We start from the raw sequence: 17,831 nt of genomic DNA on the forward strand, positions 1-17,831 counted from the left end.
AAGGGCTTCTGGCAAAACGCACGAAAGTGCTATTTTTAATGAATGCTTACGAGCCTGCTGGTGCCTACCATCGCTCAGTCAGACTGCTCTATCAAATCATAGACTTAATTATAACATAATGACACACAGAAACACGAGCCGTAGGTCATTAATATGGTCGAATCCGGAAACGATCACGTTTATTCTTTCAATGAAATACGGAACCTTTACGTATTTTACCTAACGGGTGGCATCCATAAGTCTATATGTTCCTGTTACATTGCACAACCTTCAATGTTATGTCATAATTACGTAAAATTCTGGCAAATTAGTTCGCAACGAGCCAGGCGGCCCAAACTGTTGCATATACCCTGACTCTGCGTGCAATGAACGGAAGAGAAGGGAGACAATTTCACCTGGTTAATATTGCCTGCTAACCTGGATTTCTTTTAGCTAAATATGCAGGTTTAAAAATATATACTTCTGTGTATTGATTTTAAGAAAGGCATTGATGTTTATGGTTAGGTACATTCGTGCAACGATTGTGCTTTTTTTGCAAATGCGCTTTTGTTAAATCATCCCCCGTTTGGTGAAATCGGCTGTCTTTGTTAGGAAGAAATAGTCTTCACAGTTCGCAACGAGCCAGGCAGCCCAAACTGCTGCATATACACTGACTCTGTTGCAGAGGTGACACATTTTCCCTAGTTAAAATAAATTAATGTTAGGCAATATTAACTAAAGATGCAGGTTTAAAAATATATACTTGTGTATTGATTTTAAGAAAGACATTGATGTTTATGGTTAGGTGCAAGTTGGAGCAACGACAGACCTTTTTCGCGAATGCGCACCGCATCGATTATATGCAACGCAGGACAGGCTAGATAAACTAGTAATATCATCAACCATGTGTAGTTAACTAGTGATTATGACTGATTGATTGTTTTTTATAAGATAAGTTTAATGCTAGCTAGCAACTTACCTTGGCTTCTTACGGCATTCGCGTAACAGGCAGGCTTCTCGTGGAGTGCAATGTAAAGCAGGTGGTTAGAGCGTTGGACTAGTTAACCGTAAGGTTGCATCCCCAAGCTGACAAGGTAAAAATCTGTCGTTCTGCCCCTGAACAAGGCAGTTAACCCACCGTTCCTAGGCCGTCAAATGAAAATAAGAATGTGTTCTTAACAGACTTGCCTAGTTAAAAAATATTTTTTTAAAAAATATTAAAATAAAAAATTAAATAAAAATATATATATATAGACCTTTTTCGCGAACTTATAGCAATGTCCAGCCAATGGGTTCATCAGCAGACATCAATATACCACAACTGTAAAAGCAAACCGGTGTGTTAAAGTGCTGGATGAGAGAATCCTGTCACTTCTATTCCACCTGGATCACTGTTAATTGACTGCCATGACTTGGCTTCTTCCACTACTGTAGTTTGTTTGGCTCACAGAAAATCAATACTCAACTACCAGCCCACACAGAGGTACTTTTAACAGATTGGACTTGATAATGTTCCTCAAAAGCTAATCAAGAATCACTGACCTAAGAAACTACTCCCGTGGAAACAGATACTGGAACTTCGATCGGAATTCTCCTTGTTTGTACGCCGCTCCAACCTTACTGTGACTCAATCTAGTTTAGTAGGACAAGTAGCCTATGTATACTGAAACATGTCAGATAGGCTATGTTAAGCTGAAAATATCTGTGTAGGCCTGATCTAAAAGGAAATCAGTCAATTGAAATAAATTCATTAGGCCCTAATCTATGGATTTCACATGACTGGGAATACAGATATGCATCTGTTGGTCACAAATACCTTAAAAAAAAGGTAGGGGCGTGGATCAGAAAATCAGTCAGTATCTGGTGTGACATCTCCTTCGCATAGTGTTGATCAGGCTGTTGATTGTGACCTGTGGAATGTTTTCACTGGCTCTGAAGTTTCTGGATATTGGCAGAAACTGGAACACACTGATCCAGAGCATCCCAAACATCAATTGGTGACATGTCTGGTGAGTGTGCAGGCCATGGAAGAACTGAGACATTTTCAGCAACCAGGAATTGTGTACAGATCCTTGTGACATATGGCTGTGTATTATGCTGAAGCATGAGGTGATGGCAGCAGATGAATGGCATGACAATGGGCCTCAGGATCGTGTCACGGTTTCTCTGTCCATTCAAATGGTCATCAATAAAATGCAATTGTGTTCGTTGTGTGTAGCTTATGCCTGCCCATACCATAACCCCACCATGGGGCACTCTGTTCACAACGATGAGATCGGCAAACCACTCGCCCACACGACGCCATACACGTGGTCTGCGTTTGTGAGGCCGGTTGGATGTACTGCCAAATTCTCTACAACGGCGTTGGAGGCGGCTTATGGTAGAGAAATGAACATTCAATTCTCCGGCAACAGCTCTGGTGGGCATTCCTGCAGTCAGCATGCCAAATGCACGCCCTAAGAGTTGATAAATTAATGAGTCCGGTCAACAATTTTGTTTGACTTTTTATTTATACTCTTGATCATCATTTCCTCCAACCCAAAGACAATAATACACAGCATAAGTCTAAAATATCCCATGTAGTTTACAGCCTCTCAGGTTTAATCATCAACATCATTATTCATATTTTCAGTCCATTCACACCCACCTTGAAGACATGGGACTCCGTTTCAGTTCAAAATGTTAAACCTGTCTGGAAAAGTGAATTTCAAAAAATGTTTTTTTCCTCCCCTTCTCAAATCAGATATGTTGTTGTATAGTCGGGATAAATCTGAGGGTTACATATACAGATTCTCTTTCAAAAGTACAATGGACGCTTTATGATTTCACAGGGAAAGGGATAATAGTGGCTAAAGTCAAATGCGCCTTCAAACCCCTTTACACACAGAATTCACCTGGCTAAATATAGAAGTAAAAAACAATTACATCCGAATGAGTGGTGTGCACTTTTAACCACTTCCACAACAACAACAAAAAAAAATCTACATTTTCAAATGTACAATCCAACAAGGTGGTGTGTTGAATTTGTTGAAAAATTTGAACTTTTCTTGCATTTCAAAAAGAGGATTACGTAAAGAGTAGAAATGACACTATTTACATTGGTTCTCACATGCAGCTCAGAAGTTGTGAATTGAAATCATTGCAGCCAATTTCATGTCCTACCAGGTGACTGTAGCAAGACATGCCAACACACTCTCAGAGATATTTACACACACACGTATACTGGCTGATTACACAAACAAAACGCTTCAAAAGCTGCTCAGACCTCTGAGGGGTTCTTTCCATTACAAATGTCCTTTTTAAGATGCAGTGTACAAACCAATGGGATTTCAAGTTCATAAGCATTTCTCATTTAAAACAATATGGGGGCACGGCACTGTATCCTTAAAAGTGTTAACTGGTCAAACATGATTGACAGAGGGTCATGCTGACGGAATCGAACCGATAAAAACAAAACATTCAAGACAAGGTACAAGTATGAGATGTCTTTCCCTTCCCTATTGCCTTCTATCTTGACCAGCTCCCCCTTGTGGAAATGAGCTCACAGCACAGCTAACATGCAGCTTCAGCTCAGTGTTTTAGTTGTCATATCACAATGACAGGTTAAGCAGCACTGCATTAAGATCACAGGTCTTCTGAAAAAAATGTAGACACCAAAAGGCCATAGACACAGCAGAGAGATCAGCCTCACACTTCAGTCCTGATTTTTGAATTGGATTTCAATAAATAGAAAGGATCATATTTCATCTTAGAGAGCCTAAACACATCTACCCCGCTGGCCGGTTCCCTGTAACAGAACCAGGCCTATTCTCTGCTCTCTCTACAAACCAGTCCACAAGACGGGTTCCTTAATGCAGTAATCAGGAGCGATGACCAGACTCAGTAATAGAGTGGATGATGACAGGCAGCCAAGAGCACCTTGTATCTGTCAACCCCAAGAGAGGACAAGCACTTAACTACTTAATGAATCATATACACCACACACAGATTAAACCTCTCATAGCCTGATAATACTCAGGATATTCAATCTCCACCTTACAATAAAGGTATGTGCAACAGCATCATAAGGGTAAAAAAAAAAAGAGAAAAAAAAGACCTCAACACTTCAGAGAAACTCTGGGCCCATTATCATGTCTCTGAAATCCAATACAATTAACGTGGGGAGGTGAGATGCCAGATGAATGGGGAGAGAATCTATAGGACCGGAGAAAAACACATAGAATGACCTGTGAATAGGAGACGTAAAAAAAGGGGCCCAACAATGAGAATCACTCTCTTAGAAGGACCATGTGCACTGTAGGTAGGTCATCCGTCCATTAATTAGCTTGCATGTCTGACAACATACATTTTCTCCAATTACTTTTTCTGGGATAGAAAAAAACAATAAAGCACATTACAGACCAAGGGAGGCATTACAGCATCTTAGCAAGAGGCCTACTCCTCTTAAGGAGCATATGAAAACAGATTAGGCCTTTCTGAGGACCACGAATACCGACAAGGTGCCACCTCGGTCACTGTGCAGCACTGTGCTCAGCTCAGACCTCTCAGTAGTACAGTACCTCACTGACAGACAACACCAGTTCTCCCCAACCAAACCTTAAGAGGACATCTATAAGAAATCAACAGCAGCCTACTCACCCACTAAATCATCAGAAAATAGAAGATACGTCCAAACTTCAAGAATATGAAGAGAACGCAGCTCATTTGCATCGTTTCAAGATGATTCTTTTTTACATACATGTATACAATTATAGTCCTTAGCTAATCTGTATAAGTCTTCAAATGGGGTTTTATTTAATTTGATCATCTTTTGTCGTTTCGTTTTACAATAATATACAATGTACAGGCAGCTGATTATACATATTTTGCGATGACTGATGAAATAGGGAAGTCTTTCCTTCAGATCATATTGTTGATTAAGATCTATTCAGACAATATACACTGAGTAATTGGAAGTCTTAGAAAATGGTTGATATCTAAAAAAAAAAGGGATGAAAGAAAGGATATTTGACAATATTAAAAGCCCTCAATATATACAGAAAAAGCCAATATAGCATTGTCAAAAACAGAAAAAAAAAGTTAAGAATGAAATCATTTTCTCCATATACACATCATTGCTCAAAAATATTTCCAAAGCTTATTTCCAAAGCTAATAGCATCTCCGATTTGGTCACAAAAGTTTGATAGTGTAGCATAGTGAATATCAATAAGCATATAGTGCGATTGAACATCTGAAGGTCTGAACACATACAGCATCATGGGGCAGCTAAGCGTGTTAGTAATGAGATGCCCGACAGGTGCCCACTTGATTGCAGATCATACATAAGACTAAATACAGCTATCCAGGTACTGTTGATAGTTAACAGGAAGAGAAAACATTGTGAGGTATTCAGGTTAATGTTTCCGACAGCTAGGTCGGGATTCTGATTTGGAGAAGTATGACAGCCAAGGAATCACACCAAGCTACACTGATATCCGACTACATCATTTCCACTCTAAATGCCAGAAAATCAGAGAGTGAGATGTCTCTAAAATAAAAAGGTCACATTCTTCTTGGACTCCTTCCTTCCATCCAGCCTGTCCGTCTTGCCTGCTCTCTAGTCAGGATATTACCCACAATAAGCACTCCCTGACACACAAACCCTCTTCACACAGATCAGATGAGACCAGTTCAGGGACTTCCCATCTAGTTGTCAAAAGGCACATCATTTTGATAGACAATAATGTTAAAGTCAAATCACTGCAAAAATAACAAAATCATACTACCACAAAAATAGTGCCAACAAAATGGCCAGCGCCCTCAAAGAGGACAGCCACAGAAAAAGACTGCAAAGGAAAAGCATTCAGTGCATATAACTACATTCAAAATAGACTTAATGTACATGTACGTACGTGTCGTCTCTAGGCTGGCTATGTCCAGCCAGGTTAATAGTCTAAAAAGAGACAGATGTTTTGACGCCCCAAAGCTGTGAATCTTACATTTCAGGCTGTTTGTTCAGATGCGTGGAAGATTCAATACTTACAAAGTTAATATTCAATGAATCTCTGTTTAAGGATTTGCCTATAACTAAGATGTGTCTTAGACCCGCACTGATATACAATATCCATATTGCTTCAATAACCTCAGCTTGATCTAAGCAATTAACTGTTGAATTTAACAACATGGCTTGAATAAACTGTAAATAGTGCCCATCTATGTGGGGGAAACGGTGCTATACAGGGCAGTCAAACAAAGCAGAAATGTCCATCCTCTAGATTCCACCTCAGAAAATACCTTTTCAAGATAGCGGCGTACTATGGCTACCGAACTGCTGACCAAACTAAAGAAAATGGAACTATACTGTGTGTTTACCAGCCCATGACAAACAAACAAACACTCCAGCCTTCGAAATATGCACTTTATCCATTTACAGTATATCTTAACCCTGCTGAAAGGCCTCTCTGGCCAACCAAGGTGAATGGGATTCAAACAACTCTCAAACTGACTTCAGAGAAAACTGATGGAATTCAAAACGACTTCACACATCTTTTGCCTTTTAACAGGATGGAGGGTCAAATTAAGTTTCCCCAAAACTTAATGAGTGCTCTGGGTCTTTAAAACCTTTCTGCTGCCAAAGTTAATGGATGTTAAAGAGGGAAAAAGTCAATGTGAATATTTTTATAATCTCAGTTAACCCAGAACTAGAATCTCCCGTAATTTGGTCAGCTGCGTGATGTAGTTGTGGGTCCATACGTATTAGAAATTGTGAGTTCCGGTTTGCGAAGTCTCTTCCCTCGCAAAAGGAAACTCTTAGCTAAAGCCCCCCCACTTCCACCAATTTCCCCACACAAGCGAAGCAGTCGAAGTTTAAGCACTTCGGCCAATCCTGATACATCCAAATAATCAGTGACGAAAACTGATCCTACGCATCCCATCCTGACAGATTTTTCGGTTTACACCCAGAATCTGTCCACGAGAGATGAACCTTTGTATTGCAACCGAAGAACTTGCATTTGAAGCATAGAGCTGGAGATCTTTATAACAGAATGTGTTATAGTCACTTTGGAGACCAAACTAGATTAAATACTGAGAGCCAAAGTACTCCAAGTTTCCAAACCCAATTGGGAAAGTGGTGAATGGACAGTGTGCAAATTTCATAGAGTTAATTAAGTTGCATCTCATTCAGGCTTGAAAATAGGAAGAAAAAAAATACCCATGTTAAATTCCTGTAAAACATGAAACAAAAGACCGCTTAAACAAGTGCTCATAGCCAACAGCTATTTTCTATGGTGGCTTAGAGGGGTGGGCGTACCACAGAGAGTGCAATGTGGGCGGACGTGCATTGAGAGGGCAAGGAGATGGAAATAGTGGCAACTGCAAAGCAGACAGATTGAGGTGAAACCAATCAAGGAAAAGAAGGATTAGTAAATTAATATGTTTTCACATATTTCTGGTGATGTCTATCGTCGTTGCCGTCGTTGTTGCGGTCATCATGGTCTTCATACCATCTTTTTTGTGTGTGTTAAACATTCCACTGCTTCCCATGCAACCCCAGGGCAGCAGTCTGCAGTGATGTCACAGGGGGATCAGTCGGGGTAAAGGGGGGAGGGGAGAATCTTTCCCATAGTTCCCTTGGCGGGGTCTTTAAGAGTGAGAGGGTACGGTCATCATTGCCAGGACTGAGGAGGGAAGTTGTTGACCTCGGCCAGGTCTTGGACAGGTGAGCCTTTGTGGGTGTACGTCAGCTTGACCCTCATGCGGAGTTGTTGCTGTAAATCATGAGAAAGACGTGTTTATTAAAGCAATATGAACTACTCAATGTAGAGCTGAACTCTATAGGAGCCCTCTGCACTAAATTCCTCTGATAGCACCCATAGATCAGGACAAACAGGAACATCTCTTACCTTCTGTGGGTTGAGAACTCTGATGACCTGTGTGACACTTCCCTGGTTGAGTGCTGGGACAATATTACTGCTAGGGGACAAGAGCTGCAGCTGGAATGTCTGAAGGAGAGGGACACAGAGAGCGTAAAAGACTGCTCCTGCCAAGTCTGCTTCGTAGGACATACGCCTGCATATTCCCAACTTTCACTAAGCTGTACATTGCTACAGAGGTCAATCATAGAACCACACATATATTTCTTAACATTACATAGTTACACAAATGTGACTGTCAAGTCATGGCTCACCTTTGGTACTGCAGCCTGGAAAACAAACTCTGTCATGTCAGCCTCGGTGGTGTTGGTGGCGTGGATAGTGATGACTGCTATGTTCGGGTTGGCCCTCTCAAAGGTGAACTCTATTTTCAGGCCATTCTTGCTATATGCTGTCATGGGGGGAATAGCTAAAGACATGAACGCACAAGTCAATACAATTCAGAGTGAAAAAGTAGTACCAAACATAACCCCCCAAAAATATTGTATGAACTTGTGTAAGCTTGCATTGTTTTGAAAGGGATACATAGGGACAGAGAGTACTCTTCTTGCAGCCCTCATCCTCCACATACAACACCCGTTCTGCCAGTCACATTCTGTTAAAGGTCCCCAAAGTACACACATCCCTGGGTCGCTCCTCTTTTCAGTTCGCTGCAGCTAGCGACTGGAAAGAGCTGCAACAAACACTCAAACTGGACAGTTTTATCTCAATCTCTTCATTCAAATACTCAATCATGGACACTCTTACTGACAGTTTTGGCTGCTTTGTGTGATGTATTGTTGTCTCTACCTTCTTGACCAATGTGCTGTTGACTGTGCCCAATAATGTTTGTACCATGATTTAGGCTGCAACCATGTTGTGTTGCTACCATGCTGTGTTGTCATGTGATGTTGTCTCTCTTGTGATGTTTGTTTTGTCTTATGTTAATATTATAAATATAATTTCTTTAAATCCCAAGCCCCCTCGTCCCTGCAGGAGGCCTTTTGCTAGGCCGTCATTGTAAATAAGAATTTGTTCTTAACTGACTTGCCTAGTAAAATAATAAATCAAATAAAAAAATAAACATGGTGGGAGAGGGGTTTGGATCAAATGACACATTTTAAAGCTTCCCTGATGAGCGCTAGCTCTCACCTGCTGAAATATCATTAAACAGGGGCTGTGAGGAGAGGCCGTCCAGGAGGAAGGGGGGCTGGGAGATGGGCACAGAGGGGGCAGGAGCTGGACCACCTAGGGAGGCGGACAACAACACAGGGGGTTCCAACAGGATACAGGGAACCACACACAGACATAACAGTGATACCACTGGTGATAGTTCACAAGACAAGTTGATTCCTGTCCAAGTCAAGCAGGATGTGGAGTGACTAGTGTGGTTACTTTATGAAGGAAGGTACAGGGAGGGTGACAGAGAGAATAGGTGAAAGAGAAAAGAAGAAACCAATCAAGTTGCCCTAACCAATGACCACAGTTGGTCCACCTGTGCTTTGGGCTGGAGAGAAAGAGAAGGAGAGAGAGAGAGAGAGACTGTGGTCCTACCAGACAGTGAGAGGTCCCCCAGTAGGTCGAGCAGCTCTCCTCCAGCCGAGGCAGGCTTGGTGGGCAGGGTGGTTTGGATCACAGGCACCACATCATTACCTCCCAGCAGGTCTAACAAGTCATTAGCCTGAAACAGAAGAGAAACTAAATCATAAAGCACATGTAGATTGAACCTGTAATACAAGGCATATTTGTAGATGAAACCTGTAATACAGGGAGGATTTGTAGATTAAACCTGTAAAACAGAGAGGATTTGGACAAAACAACAGCTCTGAATAACATCTCATTTATGCTTTGTTTTAGAACATGATGGTAAAATATTTTGTAACTCAAAAAAGGAAAATGTAGACTACTTTATATATTAATCTATAGATTGACATGCCCAGCACAGTTAAATTTTCCTATCAGCAGGGGTCCTTGTTTGACCAGTTTGTAAAAGCATTAGCAGACTTACTCTGATTTGTGGACTTTCACCACATAAAGAGTTTAAGGGCTCGATTCAATCCGTATCGCTAAAGATCTGCGCTACAGCGCAATCTGCATTTTTTTTTTTAAACATTCCCGCATCAGCAAAGACCGCATTCATGGTAAAAGCTGCTACATATGTCAGCTCAAACAGAAATGACCTTAACATTTCATTTGCGTATAACGCTGAACTTCAGTGATACGGATTGAATCAGATGTTGATCCACTGATTCAGCTACACATCGTCTGTGACAGAAAACCTCCCAGCAATGGTTAGTACAGATATGTCATGTGACCGTGACCTTGCCCTCACCTGGTTGGCTGGCTGGGTGACTAGGGGCGGGTGTTTTGTGTCAGGCACCGAGGGCTCTGTCTCCCCATTGGTCTGCACGATCTCTGTAGGGCCATTGGAGGCCGTTTTCTCCATGATGGGCATTCGCTCCAGTAAGGCAGGCCTTTAGAGAGGAAGAGAATGAGATGGGGGGGGGGGGGAGGAAATAGGTACATTTCCTTGACTTAATGGGAACTACTGTACATTCCGGACTATAAACCGCAACTTTTTTCCCACGCTTTGAACCTCGCGGCTTAAACAATGACGCGGCTAATATATGGATTTTCCCCGCTTTCAAATTTGTGGGTCCTGACAGCGTGGAGCATTGTCAAAACATCCACTATCATCAACGGGTTTCGAAAGGCTGGACTGCTGCGTGTTGAAGAGGGCTCAGCGGGGGATTTGCCTCCGGATGAAAGTGACGAGAGCGACAATGAAAACGATCCAATATCAGATGAAGCAATTCTGAGGCTATTCAACTCCGACACCAAAGGAGATGACTTCAGTGGTTTCAGTGCACAGGAGGAGGAAGATAGTGACCAATGACTTTCTTGGTAGGCTACTGTTTACTGCTAATTTTTATTTTTTGTTACAAGTCGTGTTTCGTTAAAGCCTATTTATTTTTGTTACAAGCCATGTTTCGTTAAAGCCTATTTATTTTTGTTACAAGCCGTGTTTCGTTAAAGCCTATTTATTTTTGTTACAAGCCGTGTTTCGTTAAAGCCTATTTATTTTTGTTACAAGCCGTGTTTCGTTAAAGCCTATTTATTTTTGTTACAAGCCGTGTTTCGTTAAAGCCTATTTATTTTTGTTACAAGCCGTGTTTCGTTAAAGCCTGTGTAAAGTTAATTTGTTTCAATGTACCGGTAGGCACCTGCGGCTTATAGACATGTGCGGCTTATTTATGTTCAAAATAATACTTTTTTTTTTTTATTCAGTGGGTGCGGCTTATATTCAGGTGCGCTCAATAGTCCGGAAATTACGGTAAACAAGGGGAAGCACCAATCATTTCTACAGAAAAGTGCTTGTAATGAATGGAAATACATTTTGGAGCATACTCACCTCATGTGATCATATTTCTTGAAAAGTGCATTGTACTCCACAGCTCTCTGTTGCAGCTCCACGTCGATGCTACTGCCGTATATTGACACCACCTTCTTGATTCGGCTGGAGATTTTAAGACAAAAATGTTAACCTTGAGTGTGCGTCCTGCCATTCATTTCAGAGCTAAGGGGGGGAAAAAATCATCATAACCTGTTGGATATTCTCTCTGCTCAACACAGATGGACTTACTTGACACTGCTGAAGCGAGTAGACAGCTTCATGATGGCAGTGAGGGAGTAACCACGGGTTACAGGGGTGGACAAGTTGGACACAAGAAGACCTTCCAAAACATCCAGGACTTCATCCTCTGTCACCTGAAAATATATACACTTCAACTTGAGGTCGGCAGTGCACGTAGACATGTTGTGTGTAACATTCTAGATGAAATAGTTGAGGTGATTGAGTGCTTCAGGAGGTCTACCTGGATGGGCTCCTCCTCCTCACACTGTCCAGATACCAGCAGGTCTCCATACTCCCCTATACACCAGGATGACACCTGGACCAGTGGTTGCTATGGGAGAGAAACGCTTATACTTCAGAAAGATCAGATTCACTGTAACCAGTCCTCCTCAGAGAGGAAGGGAAACATCCGCACACTGTTTGCTACTTCCAAATGTGATCTTTAGTGATCCAATAACGTTTCAATCAACATATTCATTGTCAGGTTCCACTTATTTGTCTGGTTACTGGGCTGTTTTAGTGTGTATTTTCCCCTTATCATACAAGGGGTGTGTATGACGTGTGTGTGACCAGAGATGTCTCGGACCTGTGAGATGTCATCCAGCAGAGCTTTGTAGAGTCTCTGCACCGTGTAGGCATGCATCTCCACACTGTTGGTGATGAGCTGGATGAGGTTGGGGACAGAGTCGTCTCGGACATAGCTCCCCGCCTGGACACAAACAGGTGTTGTTAAAAATAAACATCTCAAAATGGACAATGAGGCAGATGATAATTTTGTATAGGGTCAGCGACAAAAACACTTTCAAGACTAGACCGTGTCTAAGACGGTAAAAAGCGGCTGTTGTCAGATATGATGAGATCATCATTTGCAGTTCAGTCGATGGATCACTCAAGGATTCATCACTCAACAGTCAAGCATAATTATTTATGTTACCATCATCTGTGCAGAGAAAGGTATTTGATGAAATTATACATATACCGTTGTCAGGACTCTCATGATGGTGTCAATGTGCCATCTTTTTGAAGGCGCATACCTGTGAAACAGAACACGCATCAGTCACCTCTGCATTACACTGAGCGGAGGATCATATAACCATGAACTGAAAAAAGTTGGACTGAGGTTTATGCTGTCAGAAAATATATGGTATCAACAATGTCATGCTCTGACGATGGATCACTCATTTTTTCATCACACAGCATTTTAGTAAGTAAGCCACACACATTAACCGGAGGATGCAGAAACAATAGTTAATCATTGGAGGTGCTTGAGGCCACTGACTGTAATCTATTCTCTAAGTCTACATTCCTAATGCAAGGAAACTGAGGCATTCAGTCAGGATCTGTGTGAACAGCCAACATGCAAAAATGACTGCTGCCATGGCCTCTCATGCAATCACTACTAATCCTTCTATTACCTCTCGAACCGCTACTACAACTGCTGAGCAACGGCCAATACAAACAAAATGAGGTGGTAAAGACCTACAAGCCACGGGATAATGTTGAGAACGGTTTCACATGGTGCAACTGCTTAATGTTGCTATGGAACTAGCAAGAGCCTTCTGATTGGCAAAGACTGATCTCTACGGATCTTCCAGCTCTAACTGGACCACACCCGAGCCTTACTTCTCTGCAGCCAGGAAGACCCCGGACGCACAGTCCGCTTTGAATTCTGGGTCACAGGAGTCCAGGAAGTAGAGCAGCTCCTTCATCATGCCTCGGATGTTGTTCCCATTCACCAGGGCGAAGCTCAGCTCCATCGCACGCCTAGAGAGGAAAATGGGAGGACGATAAGACAAGGAAATCTCTACATCTTCTGACCCTTATTTTGTGGAGAAATTTATGTACAGTGACTAGCAGTGTGTTGTACTAGTGTGTTATGTACTAATGTCTATACTGTATGTCACTCATGTTCTCCTCATTTAGGTGTAGGTCTCACCTCTTGATGGACACATCCAGGTCTTTTAGACAGTCCACAATGGTGCTCCGATGCCTCTGCACTGCATTGTGGTCCGTCTGTACAGTCTTCAGTAGGGACGTCAGTGCCACATATCTTGAGGGTGAACAAAAATACACCATAAAAGTGTTATATTACCTCAGACTTTGATGACCTATGTTCAGATCATTCAATTAATTAGTTCTGCAAGGGTGTTACTTACCTAATATTTTTGTCATTGTTGAGAAGGAAGCGTCCCAGTATGTTGATGGCCAACACCCTCAATCCACTTTCTGATTTGATGTCCATTATGGTCAGTACTGTCTCGTAGAGGATTGCATTGCCTACATTTTTACTGGTCTCAGTGTTGGTTGCCACCTACAAGTGCGAAGAAACCGTTAGTCTGATTGTAAGGCCATATCTCTAGGGCAGTAAGCCTCGAGTACTATTGATTAACCTATATTCTCACCTGTGCAAGAATGTCATTCATTGCTTCACTTGAGTCATCATCACTCCTGCCCAGAATTCGCAATAGTCTCAATATCCGCACCTGCAATGAAGGGGCATCACTGACTGGCCTAGCCAAGTTGATGTTACAGAAGATCAAATGATTGGAACTAAACACAAGGTCAAAGGTCTCACCTGCAGGAAGGGGTCACTGATGCCAGACACGTCATGCTCAGGAGAGTAACCAGACATGATCAGGTTCTTCAGGATTCTCACCAGCTGTGGAACCAACTACAAAAGAACAACAGGAGAGGAGGGGTACCATCAAGGGTCAAGGTCTTTATTTCTAAGGAATCGGTGTCCAACCTTGTTACTGAAATAACTTGACAAAGTATTTTGTAGAATGTGCAGTTATTCTTTACATTCTCTTGATTTAATTGTCAATGTAACTTACATTTCTGGGTTATGGTAATCAAGACAGCATTGATTGTATGAAAACATTCAGTTAGGATGTTGGGTTTTAAAAAGCTAATCGAACTGTGATGTCACATTCAATCACATCTGGATGAAATTTAACCCGAATCATAATTCTTACCAGGAATGCTAGGCAAGAATATTCATAGACAATTTGCACCAATGCGAATATATTTTTCTGAAATATATATTTGTACGCATACAGACACATACCCCCCTTTTAACAGACATAAAACCATCAGTATCTAGTGAAAACACCTGAGGTGATCAATTGAAAACAGACCCATCATGTTGTTTTCAACATATGGTGATCAAATGAGTTACACATTAGGTTGATGATGACACATTGACAATAGTGAGGGATGTCTAAGAAACATTTTTAAAAATCCTGTCATGATATCAAAAGAGAACACCAACGTATAACCGCTGTAAAAGTAAAAATCAAAAAGACAAAAAGGTACTTTACGGAACACAGATTTGATTACATCTACAGTGACCGTGTGATTAATAGTAACAGCATGCACCAGCTATGAAACCAGAATGTACTCTTACCTTCTCATTCTAACACAATGCAGGAATTGTAACAAAGACAAATGACAGAAAAAATATGAGGTAGATGTTAGGGAAGATTCACTTTTAAAGAGCTCAAAGTAATGTTCTGATCATGAACATGAGGGGTGGGAGACTGGCTCAAGGTTGTTATGGCTAAGGGAAGAGGTACAGAACCACTAGAGATACAGCAAGGGAAAAAAGCAAGGCAAGGAGATACGACTGAGACATAGGCCTACTTTGAATGTAGAGCAAACCTTAAGGGAAAATGTAATCCAAGGTTTCAAAAGGCAAAATATGTTTGAAGTATATCCAAAACAGTCATAGTGAAAGGAAAATGAGTACTAAGAGAGAATGAAATGTAGAGTGAGCTTAGGACAAATGCTTAATTAACTCCCTAAAGATATGATGACGTGTTACGCCGTTACCCAAAAACTCTTGATAGCAGTAATTTCACTAATTAGATTGTGGCTAGCCATACCTTTCTGAAGTGTAAGAGCATGTCAGGACTTCTTTCACACATTTCAGTGAGGAGGACAACAGAAGTGTGGAGAACACCTTAAGGAGACAAAGAGAAACTAGTTGTTTGAAAAAAGGTCAACAAACAACAGCATCCCTGATGAACAGTAGTAGTTCACAAAATTTTCACAAATTTCCTTGCCAATTCCCTGGGAGTCAATGTCACAGCATTGTTACTAAAATAAGGAACATAGTCTATGGGGAAGCTGTTGGCTAGTTCCGTTGTGGTGGTTTATAATCTGGATTCTCACTCTTAGTAAGTGTCAGTTTAATGTCATTAAGGCCAAATTTAGCACTACAAAGACAACTACAGGTATGTATCTAGCATCAACTTACCCTCCCCAAATCCTTACCTTGACCATTGAGGGGGAAAACACAAAACTGAACTTAGTTTCTATGGGCAACTTCAAATGTCAAACTCGTTTAGAAACATTCGTAGCAATAACATTGGTTCTGACAAGGGCATCACTTTATAAAGCTGTCAGAACAGCCATTGTACTATGACAACCATCAGTGTCTAGTGAAAACACCCGAGGTGATCAATTGAAAAACTGAAGGACGCAGCAGCCCCCCAGCTCATCAGGAAACAGTCATTAATCCAGCTCTGTTCACTGAAGGACATTTCAACTGTATAGAGGGCACCAGTCCAATTTTCCCTTTGAAGGACACAGTATCCCCATTTTATCTGTGAGTGACCAAACCCAATGCTCTCTGTGCAGGACATAGTTGCCCCCAGCCCCCTGTTGTCTCACCGTGGTTCTTCTCGCTCAGCAGGTTTTTTGTGGCTGGGAGGAACATCTCCATCAGCTCTGGGACCTTCCTGATGACGTGGACTGCACACAACGCCGCCTGGGGAGACAATTCTAATGTTTTCCCAAAGTGCTCAACTATGACATGCTAACACAGACCTGCCAACCTTAAATAATTTTTATGAGTACGACTTTAGCGAGGCAACACCCACACTGCTCAAATCATAAGAAAATGCACTTGTTTGTTGTTGTGCCTAACAACAATTTTGGCAGAAGACAGTCTCAGTAGCAATGTTAGGCTATAGACTGTTATGGGTACTTGGCTGCTCTTCAGTATCTAACCAGAAACATTTCTGGGGGGGAGTATAGGGGAGATCTGGAGGGGGTCAGTCAACTTCCCCCTCAGGAAGTTGGAGCATTTTGCATTTTTGAAAAACCTTTAAACTGCCATTTCCTGAATTACAGCATTAAATGATACTGAACAAAAATATAAAAATGCAACATATAGAGTGCTGGTCCCATGATCTGAAATTAAATGTTCCATATGCACAAAAAGCTTATTTCTCTCAAATGTTCTGCACAAATTTGTTTACATCCCTGTTAGTGAGCATTTCTCCTTTGTCAATATAATCCATCCACCTGACAGGTGAAGCATATCAAGAAGCTGATTAAACAGCATGATCATTACACAGGTGCACCTTGTGCTGGGGGCGATGAAAGGCCACTAAAATGTGGAGTTGTGTCACACAACACAATGCCACAGACGTCTCAAGTTTTTGAAGGTGCATTCAATTGGCATGCTGATTGCAGGAATGACCACCAGAGCTTTTGCCAGGGAATTTTATGTTCATTTCTCTACCATAAACCACCGCCGTCGTTTTAGAGAATTTGGCTGTACATCCAACCAGCCTCACAACCACAGACCAAGAGTAACCATGACACCTCCACATCCGGCTTCTTCACCTGCGGTATCGTCTGAGACCAGCCACCCAGACATCTCATGAAACTGAGGAGTATTTCTGTCTTGAATAAAGCCCTTTTGTGGGGAAAAACATATTCTGATTGGCTGGGCCTAGCTCCCTAGTGGGTGGGCCTGGCTCTCAAGTGGGTGAGCCTATGCCCTCCCATGGCTGTGCCCCTGCCCAGCCATGTGAAATCCATAGATTACACAGAAGTCTACGAAATGAAATTGCGGTGGTCTCAACGACACTCACATTTTTCTAGGTTACATTTAGTTTTTTATTATTATTCTAATTAACTTCTTACGTGTAGGGGGCAGTATTTTCACTTTCGGATGAAATACGTGCCCATATTAAACTGTCTCCTACTCAAACTCAGAAGCTAGGATATGCATATTATTAGTAGATTTGGATAGAAAACACTCTGAAGTTTCTAAAACTGTTTGAATGATGTCTGTGATTATAACAGAACTCATATGGCAGGCAAAAACCTGAGAAAAACCCAACCAGGAAGTGGAAATCTGATGCTTGGAATCTTTCCAAGTCATTGCCTACCTAACACACAGTGACTTAGGAAGTGCAAAATGAAACCTAAGGCTTCCACTAGATGTCAACAGTCTTTAGAACCTTCTTTCAGCCTTTTGCAGTGAACAGAGAGTGAACATTAAGGTGGGGAAGTTGGTGACCCAGAAAAT

The 17,831-nt window shown here is 41.7% G+C and overlaps 1 protein-coding gene across 2 annotated transcripts in view; it reads right to left on the bottom strand.

Moving 5' to 3' along the window:
• Nucleotides 1-2,470: 2,470 nt before the first annotated feature.
• LOC106587352 (AP-1 complex subunit gamma-1) overlaps nucleotides 2,471-17,831 on the bottom strand; it is a 33,763-nt gene continuing 18,402 nt past the window's right edge. For both annotated transcript variants that reach the window (XM_082969497.1, XM_082969496.1), the window contains exons 5-22: nucleotides 16,181-16,277; nucleotides 15,391-15,467; nucleotides 14,082-14,177; nucleotides 13,909-13,989; nucleotides 13,663-13,817; nucleotides 13,443-13,556; nucleotides 13,130-13,270; nucleotides 12,486-12,540; nucleotides 12,093-12,215; nucleotides 11,748-11,837; nucleotides 11,516-11,640; nucleotides 11,285-11,389; nucleotides 10,205-10,346; nucleotides 9,427-9,553; nucleotides 9,025-9,120; nucleotides 8,148-8,302; nucleotides 7,864-7,962; nucleotides 2,471-7,728 (exon numbers count right to left, since the gene is read on the bottom strand). In XM_082969497.1, coding sequence (XP_082825623.1) covers nucleotides 7,627-7,728; nucleotides 7,864-7,962; nucleotides 8,148-8,302; nucleotides 9,025-9,120; nucleotides 9,427-9,553; nucleotides 10,205-10,346; nucleotides 11,285-11,389; nucleotides 11,516-11,640; nucleotides 11,748-11,837; nucleotides 12,093-12,215; nucleotides 12,486-12,540; nucleotides 13,130-13,270; nucleotides 13,443-13,556; nucleotides 13,663-13,817; nucleotides 13,909-13,989; nucleotides 14,082-14,177; nucleotides 15,391-15,467; nucleotides 16,181-16,277 — 1,980 coding nt within the window. In that variant the 3' untranslated portion in view covers nucleotides 2,471-7,626. The remainder of the gene's footprint in view (nucleotides 7,729-7,863; nucleotides 7,963-8,147; nucleotides 8,303-9,024; nucleotides 9,121-9,426; nucleotides 9,554-10,204; nucleotides 10,347-11,284; nucleotides 11,390-11,515; nucleotides 11,641-11,747; nucleotides 11,838-12,092; nucleotides 12,216-12,485; nucleotides 12,541-13,129; nucleotides 13,271-13,442; nucleotides 13,557-13,662; nucleotides 13,818-13,908; nucleotides 13,990-14,081; nucleotides 14,178-15,390; nucleotides 15,468-16,180; nucleotides 16,278-17,831) is intronic.

Source organism: Salmo salar, chromosome 26 (genome assembly GCF_965601325.2).
Source record: "Salmo salar chromosome 26, fSalSal1, whole genome shotgun sequence".
Lineage (NCBI taxonomy): Eukaryota > Metazoa > Chordata > Actinopteri > Salmoniformes > Salmonidae > Salmo > Salmo salar.